Raw genomic sequence first — 12408 nt, 5'->3', positions numbered from 1 at the left:
CACATTTAACGAAAATAAGGATGACAATATTTTAGCTCCCATTATTGAACAAATGAAAGATAACTATCTAAAATATTTCTCTGCTATCCCACATCTCTATTGTTTTCGCGTAAAAAGTTGGGTGGCTTGGAGCTTGCTTTGCAGGAAATAGGTGACTTGCTCGACCTTAATTTCTCGGATGCCTACAATCATGTCAAAGAAGAAGTATTTTGAGTTTTCCAGTTATACCAGGGCAAATTTGGATGTAGCCCCCCGGTTTCGAAGTTTACATGACTACACAAAGCAAGTAAGTCGAGTGCAGCCAATTTGTGGAACAAGATCAAAGGCAAAGGATCTGCATAATCATCTTAGCAGACAACTAGGTTATCTTGGAATCCCATAGCAGAGCTTAACCACTACCTTGAGCAAGATCTTTACACCCATGATCCATTGCTTGCGAACAACAACACTGTCAACCTTCTTGCATGGTGGAAAAATAAAGAGCGATTCTTTCCTGTGTTGTCACATTTGCATGTGATATTCTCCTAGTTCCAGCGTCGACCATCTCGTCAAAAGTGACGTTCAATATGGTAGGGAGAATTATTAAAGAGCGGAGATCATAGCTCACTCCTGCAATGATAGAGGCAATCACCTGCCTCAAAGATTGGGAGAAGGCGAACTCTAGCATACAACATCAACTCAAGGATCTAGAGATCACGGGGGCATTAGTGAACCTCGAGAATCTTGATATAGATGATAATGAGTAAATCATGTGTGTAACAGTATCCTATACTCTTTTCCTTACCAGAGGAACCTCATACTGGGGGGGGGGGTGTAAGGTTTTTAACGAGGCAGTCGCATTGTAACACATTATTTTATAATAAAATCTATATTTTTTCCTCTAAAAATATTTGATGCATCTATTTATGTATTATATTCTTTTTTACTCTTTTATTGTGGCTGATAGCTTCTATGCTACCTGTTGCACATGTGGTACGCGGAGGTACTGCTATAGTCACCATGCTTGGGGCAACTGGTTAGGAATCCAGGAAGGTGCCAGGCTGCTCGAAGAGTGCAAACCAAGCCAGGAAGGTGCTATGCTGCTCGAAGAGTGCAAACCAAGCCAGGAAGGTGCTATGCTGCTCGAAGAGTGCAGACCAACTGGCGACCAGTGTCCCCGAGCAGGAAGGTGCAAGCTGCTCCAAGACGAAGAGTGGAGTTTTTAGCAACTGTAATCCTTTGTAATCAAAACTATTTTACCAATAAAGAATCCAACTGCTCGCGCTACCACACATCTGTCCTTATCCATTCCTCATTCCTCACTCCTCCATAGTCCGTCCTCACCCACACGGCCGCACATGCCGACATGTAGTAGCATTACAGCAAGGAGGAGCGAGTAGTACTATACACACTCTCCCACGCCCATGTCGTCCTGCTACTCCTACACTCGCATTGGTCGTGGTGACACTAGGGGTGCAGTAGCCGCGCTGCGCGTCACAACATGGATCTGTGGGTACCACTGGCTGTTGCCGCCGGTGTACGCGTAGAGGTTAGTGAGGATCTTGGTTGCGCCTATACCGACGACGACGTCGTTGAGTCGGTCGGTGGTGGTGGCGGTGGAGGGGCCTCCGGCCTTGAGTATGTGGTCGTAGTTGTAGGGGCTCTCAAGGGCCAGTATGGCAAATGCCTCGCCTACCTCAACGCACGCAACGTCGGCCTTGTCGGTGGCCCTAGACTGGAGGAACATATCGAGGAGGATGCCGACCACGCTGCCGGTGCCTCCGATCCTCTCACGCACGTCCGCGTCAGCACCTCAGCGCCGAACCGCCGCAGCTCAAGGTGCCTCAACACGTGTTATAAAAATATTTTACTGATTTTTTAAAATAATAATATTTGATGAATTTTTTAAAATAATAATATTTTACTGAAAAAATTACAAAAATATTATAATAGCTCAAACTAAAACAATGGTAGATCTTCGTTAGTGGAGGGAGGGAGTAGCTAGTCCCCGTAAATTATAAAATATTTTACTATAAATAAGGAGCAAACAATGGCTCAAACTTTTAAAAGTAAACATGATAGAAATCTAACTTAAACATAAAAACTATTAGTAGACATTCGTACATACTTAACGAAGATCTTTATAACAATCATTTTCAAGATGTGACATGCTACTTTCCTCTTTTCCAAGGTGACGTATACATATTGGTACAGCTACATGAGTTAGATTATATTACCTTCATATGGTAGTTCATATGTTGGTTGCAGGAGGATATAAACACGGTAGCACTATTCTACATCCAATCGGTCTAACTCGTCCCGTGCATGTTCTTGCACCCGAGTGCCCAAGCACCCCCTCGCACCTGTTCTCAAGCGGCATGCATCCCTGCGCCGCGCCTATGCCTGCGCCACTCAGCGCGAGCACCCTTGCGCCATGCCATGTGTCCTTGCGCCTGCCTGCTCAGCAGCAGCAGCACCCCGCTCGCACCGCACGGGCATAAACTAAAACTACTAAAACAAACTACTAAAAAAGAAAAATGAAAAATAATACACCTTGGCTATATACAGTAGTTGTCAGTAAAATAGCTTATAATAACAACAGTGAGGATCGCTACAAGACATCGACGACGCTTGCGTTGTGCGGCAATAGCGTCCTGCAATAGCAGTGTCCTTTAAAAATGGTAGATCATGTCAGGAATTGAATACTAGTTGTGCAGAGAAACACTCCACCTATAAGTGCTAACATATGATCCTCTCCATGGCACTAGCAGCAGCGTGGGCGTAGGGGCGAGTAGAAGAATATTGTAATTTCGATCTGCATATAGAAATAAACACATGCGAACCAGAGCGGGTGACCGAGATCAATTTTGTTTTCACTCACGTGAGAAAAAAGTCACTCCCAATTTACATCTCCTCCGTAGAAGGTACTGTACGGCGTAATATGGGCTGCTATTTTCTCGTCGGGTTTCTGGGCCAGGCCCACTCAATTTAGTGCATGTGCATCAGCCAGCGGTTTCGGCCGGATCGAATTGGTAGGACATCGCCACGATACAATTACCAGAAAAGGGGGCGAATTGAGCCCAATTGTGGCCCATAAAGGGGCCGCGAAAAGCAAGTAGTTATCACTTTTCTGCGGAGAGGCGGTGAAAGAATAAGACACTTCTGCCGTTTATCTTGTGTGTGTCCGGCTAAAGGCGGGCTGCCCCGTTCAAGTGGGTTATTGAGCCTCTTCTGAGAACAAGGCAATGACCTGGGGTATTACACGTGTTTCAAAATTCCTGGAGCATTGCAGGCTTTACAGCTCCTCTCCATGATCAATATCAGGTTCCTTCCGACAAATAGACTGCAAATTTTGCAGATCAGAACGCAGTACATTCATGTCAAACCGAATAAATGGATCATTTCTCAAATACATAATTAGCTCTAGAATCAGCTTTGACTTATTGGATAGAAAACGTACAACTCCATACACACACACACTCCAGTGGCTACACGTCGAGAGCCTGAACTCTCAGTCTGTGCCACTCACAACTAGTAAGCTTTTATTAGCCAAACTTATTCTGATCATGACTCTCATGAGCAAACGAAAAGGCACTGATCACCAATCAGCAGTTCAGTTTAGTATCGGTTCACACTTGGGCTTCCCGGCGAGCATGAACGCCTTGAACACGAGCTTCCTGGGCACCGTCGGCGCGTCCCCCCATTCCTTCTCCACCCGCTTCATGACGTCCCGTACCACCGCCTCCAGGTCCGCGCCCTTCTCCCTTGCCGTGGTCACGACGGAGCCGGTCATCACGAACCCGGCCAAGTCCTCCAGCGTCATCTCCACCTCCATGTCCACGTCGGCGGGCGCGCCCTCGGCGCCCACCCCGACGGGCTCGAACGGGAACGGCAGCTCACGGTACCGCTCCATGGCCAGCCTTGCCCGCGGGTCCATGTACGGCCGCAGGGAACCGTAGAGCTGGCCCTGCAGCGCGTCCCCGAACGGGTGGACGTCGTAGTTGTACCCCCACACGGCGAGCACGCCGCCGGGCTTTTTCAGGGCGCGGTTGGCCACGGCGTAGAAGAGCGGGATGTCGAACCAGTGGATGGAGGTGGCCACCACCACGAAGTCCAGGGAGCCCTCGCCGCCGACGAGGGCCACGAGGTCGTCCTCCGAGAGGTGCTCCGGGGTGTGGAAGTACCGCACCCTGGGGTGCGCGATGGCGTGCCGGAGCTGGCCCTCGCTCACGTCCGTCGCCACCACGCTATCGTAGTGCTCCGCCATCTGAGTTTCAGATGCTCGTTTCACGATTCATCAGATTAAACGACGTAGTATTTGTTAAAAAGATTGGGAGCTTACGCTGACGGCGGCCTGGCCGCTGCCGCAGCCGGCGTCCCAGGCGCGGTGGTGGCCGGCCGTGAGGCCGGCCAGCCTGTAGAACCACTCCTTGGGGTACCGCGGCCGCTTCTTGGCGTACGTCTCCGATTGCTTCTCGTACAGCCCCGCCATTCTTGCTCGGATTCAGCTGTCTGTCGGTCTGTCCTGCGTATCAACTGTCAAGTGCGGATTGCAGGTCTGATCTGGATGGAATTTATAAACCACAAAAGTGGCCAAAGTCAAAGCCAAGTCAGATTAGTCATATGATCCGTTCAAAAAGAGGAAATTTGCGTTACCCACTGAATCACAATAATTTTCTGGTTCTAACAGTACAACATCACATGGCGAATCTTGTGCAACAGAAACCATTTACAAGATTCATGGTTTTCCACATGGTCTCAGGAAAGCAGCCAGGTAAAAACAAGACATGCGTCAAATCTAGAACATGTAGATCGTAGAAACAAGGGTTAAAAGAGGATAAAGAAACGGAAATGCATCAAATCTGAAACCTGTATATTGTGGAATAACTTAATAAAGCAAATCAATTAGACGTGGGTTAGTTGCTTACTCGCACTTGTCTGGTCGGATACACCTTTTTTGCTTGACCAAGGTGTCGCCTTCGAGCTGATAGCGAAGTGAACTGTCTGACCATTACAAGATTCTTCAACAGCCACAGGTGGGAAAACTATAGATGCTAAACATGTAGTACGTATGACACAGTGAATCAGCTAGATTACAAGTTCATAATAAGCAGTAAACTCTACTACTCATCAAGGAAGATAAGAGCATCACTAAATCAGATGTAATTTACTATTATACAACTAATACAAGTACTCAAGCATAGATTACTAAACACCAAGATAAATTTACATCAGCAAAACCAGAACTCTGAGTTATATAGAGATTTGGGACAGCCACAACAATGGAAGGAAGACATGTTTCAATCCTGTTATGAGTATTGCATCTCTACATTGGCGATAAAAATGACCGTTTGCCATCACAAACTGTGTGACCTGGTGCTGTAAAGATAGCTAAGGCCTGCAGAAAAAGCAAAAAGTTGCAATTTACATAACAATCTTGTACCCAACTGTATCTTATTTGTTAAGCCCTGAAAACTCAGATGGAAACCAGAAAAAGCGATTCGATGATTGTACAGTAGAAAAAGAGGACATACCTGTGCATTACATACAAAATCAACCTTCGGCGATACCAGTTCACTTGCTTTTTTTTTTTGCATCTTTGTACGCAAGAGATGATGAGAAAATAATTTGGGAATGAAATGGCCCCTTTGTTGTCACTTGAAAACATTATACATGATCATCTTCTCTGCAAAATACCAGTTTCTTTTCCTGGAGCAATCTGATAATGCAGCTTGGAACCTTCAGGAGTTCCCAGTGGCGCACCCATGCAGGAACAGTTATCAACCGTGTAAACCTCCCATTTCTTTATCGCACATTTCTCTAAAGCAGAGGCCAATCTTGGGTTTTCTACATCAGGATAAGACCCATCTGGGGTAACAAGCACTGCTCCAGTGTATGCTAGCCCAGCAGCCTGTGCTGCACCATGATAATGGAACAGACCCCAGCTGAAATCATCTGAAACATCAACAATTGTCCAAAATTCTTTTGAAACCACACCATTATCCAACACACTGAAGTGAAATGTACCAGGGCTGCTAGCTCTTCTCACACGATACTTTCTGCGCCTCCAAACTAGCTTCCCTTCCAGGGTTTTGACCTGAAAAACTGGCTCATACCAAAATGAACCTTTAGCTTTTCCTCTGTAGAATAATTGGTACTGACATGGGAATTGATCATATGCGGGATTTTGTCCAGCTGCCACTCGCCAACTCCATTCCATGCTGTCCAGCCAACCAATGAACAGGTCTTCTGCAACTTCATGGCTTAGTTTTTGTTCTCTGAACATGGTTAGCGGTGTTACATTGGGTTTACCGGGTATCTCAGCATTGAGGTCAAGACAATTGTTCTTTTGCAAAACACAGAGAGAAAAGGCCTCCAGATACGGACTTTCATATGATGCAATGCAGCGATAGTTGCATACTTGATCAGTTGGAGAGCATGAATTCAAACACTGAAGGGCCTTCCTACAGTAAGGATCGAACAAGCAATTAAGTATTTGTGGACCACAGTTTCTTATCATACAGCTTAGGGTAGAAAGGCCTTTTGCCCTTAGATTTTTCAGCATAGCAACTGGTCTTATGTGTGCATTAATTACAACGAGCAAGCAAAATCTAATGTCATCTGAATTGTGTCTCTCCCAAGCATTAGATATGGTCTTCAGAATTTCAGCTGATTCCTTTGCGCCACTTGGTTTTCCGATATTGGCTAGCTTGCCAAACATGTCCTGCTCTCCAGTGTATCGAACATGTGTGCCACCTAGCTTGTTCACTAAGGATGGAGATGACTGAAAGCAGATCACATTGGAAATGTCTTTACTGTTATTTCTAAGCCAATTAACAGCCTTGTCACTTGTTATTCCAACATTGACTAGCATATCACAGCATGATAACTCTTTCTTGAGATCATCGTGCTCAATTGAGTTGTCCGTGAAGACAAGCATTTCGAATCCCTCATCGACCCACTTTAGCCTATCAGCCTAAATGAAACAAACAAATCAATGCATGTGAAACTCAGTAAACTGATACAGTCAAATTATAAATATTAAAGAACGCATAGTCATAAAAAGTGAACTGATTCAATTCCTTTTCACAAACAGAAAGTTATATCACATAATTGTATCATGGGAAGCATGCAAAATACTGCACAGATAGGCGTGAAGTAAGGGATTGCATCAAAACATCAATAAATACAGGTTAACGATCTGACCAAAGATAATTTGCTAAACAGAAAATGGCAAGGAGATCCCAGGTGTGCTTTTTGCAATGAAGATGAAAGTATATAGCATCTTTTCTTTGGTTGTTCTTTGGCAAAGTATGTATGGAGCTTAGTTGGATATGTAATAGGAGCTCACTGCCGCCCAAAATCCATAGAGCAGTACTTCATGTGAATTCATCATTTTTTACCTAATAGTAAACCATTTTACATGGTTGGCCTAGCAGCCATATGTTGGGCCTCATACAGAATGTGCAACAAAGTGTGCTTTGATTTATTTATTTTTTGTCAGATCTCCTACTGAGATCATTTGCTGTGCGTCTTCTTTTCTCGAATACTGCACAGGTTTACAGCAGGAGGAGAACCAGCAGGCACTTTCAAATGGAGCAGGCGCCCTGCAAGGAACTGAACTGAAGCACCATCCACATCAGGAAGATGAAGACAGTGCTGAGACACATAAAACTGACATGCTTTGATGCCCGGATACAGCCAGCAGATCAAGTGCCAGAGGTCGGGGTGAATACATAAACAGACGTGCGCGACCATAAGGAACAAAGAAAATATGATCTGCTCTTTTGTCTAGCAAGTTGTAATGGTAGTTCAGTATCAAGCTTGAGGGGACCAGGTTTTCTGTTCTCTGAGGGAGTCTTTTGTGGTCATTTTGTTTCTCTTATAGCAGCCATGTGTGCTGTGTCTTTTATATCCGCAAAAGAACCTGTAGTTTGTAATTGCTGTAGTTCTAAGTGGATCAAAACTCTTGTGATTTCTTTGCTTTCTAGTAATGAAATTTGGGGTATCCCACCATGGGAAAAAAAACTACAGGCTAACGGCAGTGCACATACGAGTGTGAACCAAGAGGTTCATAAGACAACATGCTTGAGAAAATAAGAATAGTAAATGAGTCAAAGACAACTACACGTTAGCAATGCCGAAAATGAAATTATTTTTGTGTTCAGATAGTCACAGACACTACTAGTTGGATATCCAAAATTGTTGCAAGTATGGACAACCTAGCAGATAGTAACGTCCTAGTATCAGTAAAAAACTTCTCTTATCCAGCCATTCCAAATTAATTAACACATACAAGTCCGTCAATCTCTACATTTGTCCTGCAATACCGTACAAGCACTGGATAGCGTTGGAGTTGGACTGATGGGTTCAGAGCGGGGGCCTACCGTGTGGCGCATGACCTCTTCCCAGGGCGCATCCTTAATCGGGCTGACGCTACCTTCACCTACCACGGATACGATGCGTACGGTCCCCTCCGGCGCCATATCCTGTCCAGCGCCACCGCCTCCTCGCTCCGCAGGAGCGGCGAGCGGCGGCCCAGGAGAGCACGAGCAGGCCTCGCCAGAGCCACGCCCGTGGAAAGTGGCGGTGCGCGACGAGGCGAGCACGGGATATTGTCCACGGAGGCGGCGGCGGGAGGGCTGGAAGAGGCGAGAGGCGGCGGAAGCGGAAGCGGCAGCGGAGGCGAGGAGACCGGTCGCCATGGGAGGACGTGGCTGGGATTCGAGCTTCCGAGTTCCAGGATTTTTTCCTCATGACTGAGCTAAGTCGGGCCCTTAGGATAAAAAACGGACGGGCCGGATAAAGCACACATTAATAATAGTAACATTATATTTTTAATACATTCATGCTATTACAAATATCATGATTTAAAAATATATCGTTATAAATCTGATATTTGAAAATATGTCATTATAACTTTTTAAAATTAAATTATACAATTACAAATCTTCTGAAAAATAAATTCATACCATCACAAATCTCCTAAAATTTAAATTCATAATATTACAATCTCTTAAAATTAGATGCATATCGTTACGAGATATACATTATTTGTAACGTAATAGTATGAATATAATTTTAAAAATGCACGTAAATAAGTGAATCCGAAAAGACCAAGACTTGAATGAAGCCCATTTCCCAAGCTAGTTGTTGCCCATGTAGAATAGCCAAAAGTTAAGTGCATAAAGTGCTATTGTAGCCAATCTTTTCTATAAATAACACCACTCGTCTTGTTCAAAAGCTTAATCTACTACTATGGTGATCACCAGAAGGAAGACTCTCATTCTCAAGCAGCAGTAATGGAGCACCTCTCCAGATGATCTCAGAGGAGGAAGTATTCTACCTACCTTGTAGCTTTCCTTTCCTCAGCTCCATCTCCTTCCCCTGCTCTTAGATTAGAGTGAACCCCGCCCCGAAACTTGTTTAGTGCCTGAAATTGCAGGTTTTTAAATACTAAATTTATAATGATATATTTTAAAATTAGAAATAATAGTATGAATCTAATTAACCTACAAAATAAAAGGAAAAGAATTCCAAAACTCCCGCCCGTTAATGACCACGCCCTCCTTCCATTAGAGCGGGGAAACCGCGAGAATTCCCCAACCCGCCGCCACCAAATTCAAATCTCTCCCCAATTCGCCCCCTCCACACCAGCTGAGAGGCTGAGACCCAGCGATCTCCATGGAGTCGGCCACGCTCTTCCTCGTCCTCCAGTGCGTGCAGTGCGCAACCATGCAGGTGCGCGCGGCGCAGCCAAAACCCTCCGCGAAACCCCATTCCGTTTGGTTAATAACTGATCTCTGACCCAGCTCTGTTTCTCGGTATTGCTTCGGTGATGTCAGGTGAAGCAGCAGAAGAAGAGCAGCGTCAAGTGGGTGTGCGTGGTGTGCAACCAGCGCCAGTCCGTGCTCCGCGTCCACGCCCGGGGCCACCGCGCCGCCGATCTCCACCGCTTCGTGCAGGACGCCAACATGTCCCGGGCCGCTGCGAGTTCGCGCCTTTGGCCGAGGCGGCGACAGCGGCGGCTGATGAGGAGCTGGATGAGGTTCCCAGGGAGGAGAGGCAGATGGACTGGTCCGAGTACCTGGACGATCCGAGGGAGCAGCGTGATGGCTGGGGCGGCGTAGATGAAGGTATGCTTGAAACGTGTTTGATGTAATGCTGCTGTGTACAATTCAGACGCTGTACGTTTTGCTGAGGTTGAATATTGGACGATTGATGTTGTGCACTCAGGGTGCAATTACATGCTTATTTCGGCAACGGTTGAATCATACTTTTTAGAAGTCTGCAAATAACAATGGATATTCAACTGGGGATGAGCTTGCATTTTCTGAGAATTCTCCTGTGATTTCTGAGCCGGTACTTGTTAACCTCGACAAAAATGGAATTGTTTCAGCTAATGGGAAGGCTGAAATTTCCAATTTGCAAAGCGATCGGGTAGGGCAACAAGGTTTGCAGAACCACAGCACTGTTGACTCCAAAACATCTGGTTCTGGGGGACTGGGAGAAGAACAAGCTACAGTGAAGGCACAGGCGGCCTTTCGAGGTTACCTGGTAATGCTATGTTTTTTCATACCCTGGTTCAATGTTGATCCAGCAACTTTTCTGCAAGTGTTACTCCTAGCTTCAGCAGTTCAGCCAAGCCTTCTATGGAATCACTCATTTATTTATTTTTGGAAACGAAATTGATGGGCTTAGTGGTTACCTCATCATTTGTAAGAAGTAACTGCTGTTACTTTAACACCTTGGAAGTTTTTTGGGGAGGTCATAGAAGCACTCATCACAGTGCCGCAGACTCTCAGTTTGATAACCATGTTGACATTTTGTGCATTCTGAGTCCTGCACATCCTCAAAACTCTTATTATATAAGGTTTTATCCGTGTAACCAAGTTGCCATTCTGCAGCGTATTCATTTCAAGTTTATTAAAGTAATTTATCGAAAAAATAAGTTTATTAATGTAGCACAATGCTAATGTTGCCATGGTTGTGGTGCAGGCACGAAGGTCGTTCCGTGCATTAAAAGGTATTATAAGACTTCAGGCACTGATTCAGGGCATCTTGTAAGGAGGCAGGCTGTTTCAACCCTTCATACAACATGGCTGATTGTGAATTTTCAGGCTCTAGTTCGTGGAAGAAATGTTAGACTCTCTGGCGTGGACATGCAATTCAATGTTAAGTTCGGGGTGAGTATTTGCTGAGCGTGCATTTATATTTTGCTTGTTTCCTCTTCTTTTTCCTTGCCGGTGATTGCTCTAACTGAATTATGTATGCCTCATATGGTCCTATACTCCTATTCAATGTTTGCTGTTTCGTATCTTTTCTGAGCAAAAAATTTGACAAAAACGTGTTGCTTGCATTTTTTCAGGTTGCTAAATCATCTGATACATGGAAAGAAAAGTTATCTTCAAATGTGTATGTTCGAAAAGTATCTGATTTTTCTTTCAAAATTACTTGTGAATTGGCTATATTGCATACAAGAAGAAACGGTCTTGGTCTTGTCAATTGCTTTTCTGAGAAATGCATGTGTACAAACCTGTTCTGCTCTCCATTTACATATTTCAGAGATGTGCTAACTCATTTGTCTATTTTGTAGCTTCTGTCTTCACCAATTATGCTTGAACCTCTCCACTTCCAGTATGACAAGAGGGACCCCAATTCGACCTACAACTGGCTAGAGAGATGGACCATAAGCTGCATCTGGAAGCCTGTTTCCCAACCAAAAAGAGTTGCCGATGGGAAACCACAGGTAAGGAAGGCCAGTTATGCGATGGAAACTGACTCAGCCAAGTTAAAGCGCAATGTTCGGAAGTGTTCTACCGTTACTATAGAGAATTTCCATACAAGCATGACTGTTGAATCTGAGAAACTAAAATGGAATCCAAGGAAAGTTTCTAGCTCCCCTGCTGATTCAGTACCAGATAGCCAGCTATCTGAACTTGAGAAGGTTAAAAGGAACCTTAGGAAGGTAACTAATTATTTGGCCGAAGCCTCAAAGTTATCTAGTTCCAGGGCTGATTCCTCGAAGGTATCAGATTCTATAGCTGACGTCCCAAAGGTATCTAATCCTGTGGCCGAAATCTCAAAGATACCTAGTCTCATGGATGGGATCTCTGACCATCAAGACGTCCAATGTGAAAAGTTGTTGCCTGTAAGTCATGTCTTCAGGTTAGTGTGGAGTCGAGTCAGTAGTTTTTCCTTTGAGTCTGTTAGATACAGTCAGTTTGTTTTCAGTCAAAAGTGTCCTGGTTTGTAGGAGTAGAGGCCACGGCAAGTGTTGGTTGTGTGCTAGAGTTTAGGAGGCCACTACGGCCTGATTTCCTTCTTTGTAGGATCTCTGATCAAGATATAAATAAAGTGAGAGAACACAGAAAAGCTGTAGCAAAAATTGCAGCACCAAACTACTGTGTGATTTCTAAGGTTCCTGTG

At 44.9% G+C, this 12408-nt stretch overlaps 2 protein-coding genes and 1 pseudogene across 3 annotated transcripts; 1 reads left to right on the top strand and 2 right to left on the bottom strand.

Annotated features, from left to right (window-relative positions):
• Positions 1-3353: 3353 nt before the first annotated feature.
• On the bottom strand, positions 3354-5048 carry LOC133908610 (uncharacterized). 2 transcript variants are annotated; one of them, XM_062350714.1, is made up of 3 exons: positions 4908-5048; positions 4322-4542; positions 3354-4246 (listed from the first exon to the last, which is right to left on the bottom strand). In XM_062350714.1, the coding sequence occupies exons 2-3, from the start codon at positions 4469-4471 to the stop codon at positions 3593-3595; spliced, it is 804 nt and encodes a 267-aa protein (XP_062206698.1). In that variant the 5' UTR covers positions 4472-4542; positions 4908-5048; the 3' UTR covers positions 3354-3592. The 2 variants fall into 2 exon arrangements, with proteins under 2 accessions (XP_062206698.1, XP_062206697.1); XM_062350713.1 differs by having other exon boundaries at positions 4640-4914.
• A 58-nt stretch (positions 5049-5106) lies between these two features.
• LOC133908609 (uncharacterized) lies at positions 5107-8758 on the bottom strand. The gene is made up of 3 exons (XM_062350712.1): positions 8367-8758; positions 5514-6955; positions 5107-5377 (listed from the first exon to the last, which is right to left on the bottom strand). Exons 1-2 carry the CDS (start codon positions 8682-8684, stop codon positions 5657-5659), a joined length of 1617 nt encoding a protein of 538 aa, XP_062206696.1. The 5' UTR covers positions 8685-8758; the 3' UTR covers positions 5107-5377; positions 5514-5656.
• Positions 8759-9099: 341 nt separating this feature from the next.
• Positions 9100-11800, top strand: LOC133908608 (protein IQ-DOMAIN 23-like; annotated as a pseudogene).
• The last annotated feature ends 608 nt before the right edge of the window (positions 11801-12408 follow it).

Source organism: Phragmites australis, chromosome 2 (genome assembly GCF_958298935.1).
Source record: "Phragmites australis chromosome 2, lpPhrAust1.1, whole genome shotgun sequence".
NCBI lineage: Eukaryota > Viridiplantae > Streptophyta > Magnoliopsida > Poales > Poaceae > Phragmites > Phragmites australis.
This window is presented reverse-complemented; position numbering and strand designations above follow the sequence as displayed.